Source organism: Atta colombica, unplaced genomic scaffold (genome assembly GCF_001594045.1).
Source record: "Atta colombica isolate Treedump-2 unplaced genomic scaffold, Acol1.0 scaffold12, whole genome shotgun sequence".
NCBI lineage: Eukaryota > Metazoa > Arthropoda > Insecta > Hymenoptera > Formicidae > Atta > Atta colombica.
Window position 1 is genome coordinate 7527618 of NW_017259206.1, and position 639 is coordinate 7528256.

Consider the following 639-nt stretch of genomic DNA (forward strand, 5'->3'; position numbering starts at 1 on the left):
TATGTATATTTCTCTGAAATAGCAAACGTATTACTTTTGTAGCAAAACCTTGAAACATAATTATTAGTTGAAAAATCAATCAGGTTATGATCAGTCAGTCAGATTTAAGAATTGTAGTAAATACAGGTTTGGTATATAATTTATATGCTTCAATAACGCAGAAATATGCGTTTCGTAACGTATATAATTCTGCGTTTTGCATATTTGCTAGGAATTTATATTGTGCACTTACATTGAATAAATTTTTTAACAAAAGGAGTTTTATAACAAAAAATATGAAATACATGCACAAAAATTGATTGTATGAATAAATATAATGTAAATAAAATGTTAATTAAGTCATTCTTTTAAACAATTGCCATATTATTCACATTAAAGTCAAATAATAGATTAATTCACCGAAATTCATGTAAGTAGTGAAGGCTATTATTCCATAAAGCAAACCACTATGCGGCAGAATCAGTGAACTAATCCTCCACAACATAGATTCTGTTATCAAAAACTGATCCAGAATGATAGTCAAATGCGTCAAAAAGAGCCAAAACAAAACTGATGTAAACAATGCTTTCGTAGCTGTAATAAAATGATGTGCAATCATAAGGATTAGGATTTTTAGAAATAAAAATTGCATTTCATGTA

At 27.4% G+C, this 639-nt stretch overlaps 1 protein-coding gene across 1 annotated transcript in view; it reads right to left on the reverse strand.

Moving 5' to 3' along the window:
- Window positions 1-639, reverse strand: part of LOC108694245 (retinal-specific ATP-binding cassette transporter-like) — a 20528-nt gene that overhangs the window by 17725 nt on the left and 2164 nt on the right. Inside the window, exon 7 of the mRNA XM_018203609.1 lies at window positions 400-573. Within this exon, the coding sequence (XP_018059098.1) occupies window positions 400-573 (174 nt within the window). The remainder of the gene's footprint in view (window positions 1-399; window positions 574-639) is intronic.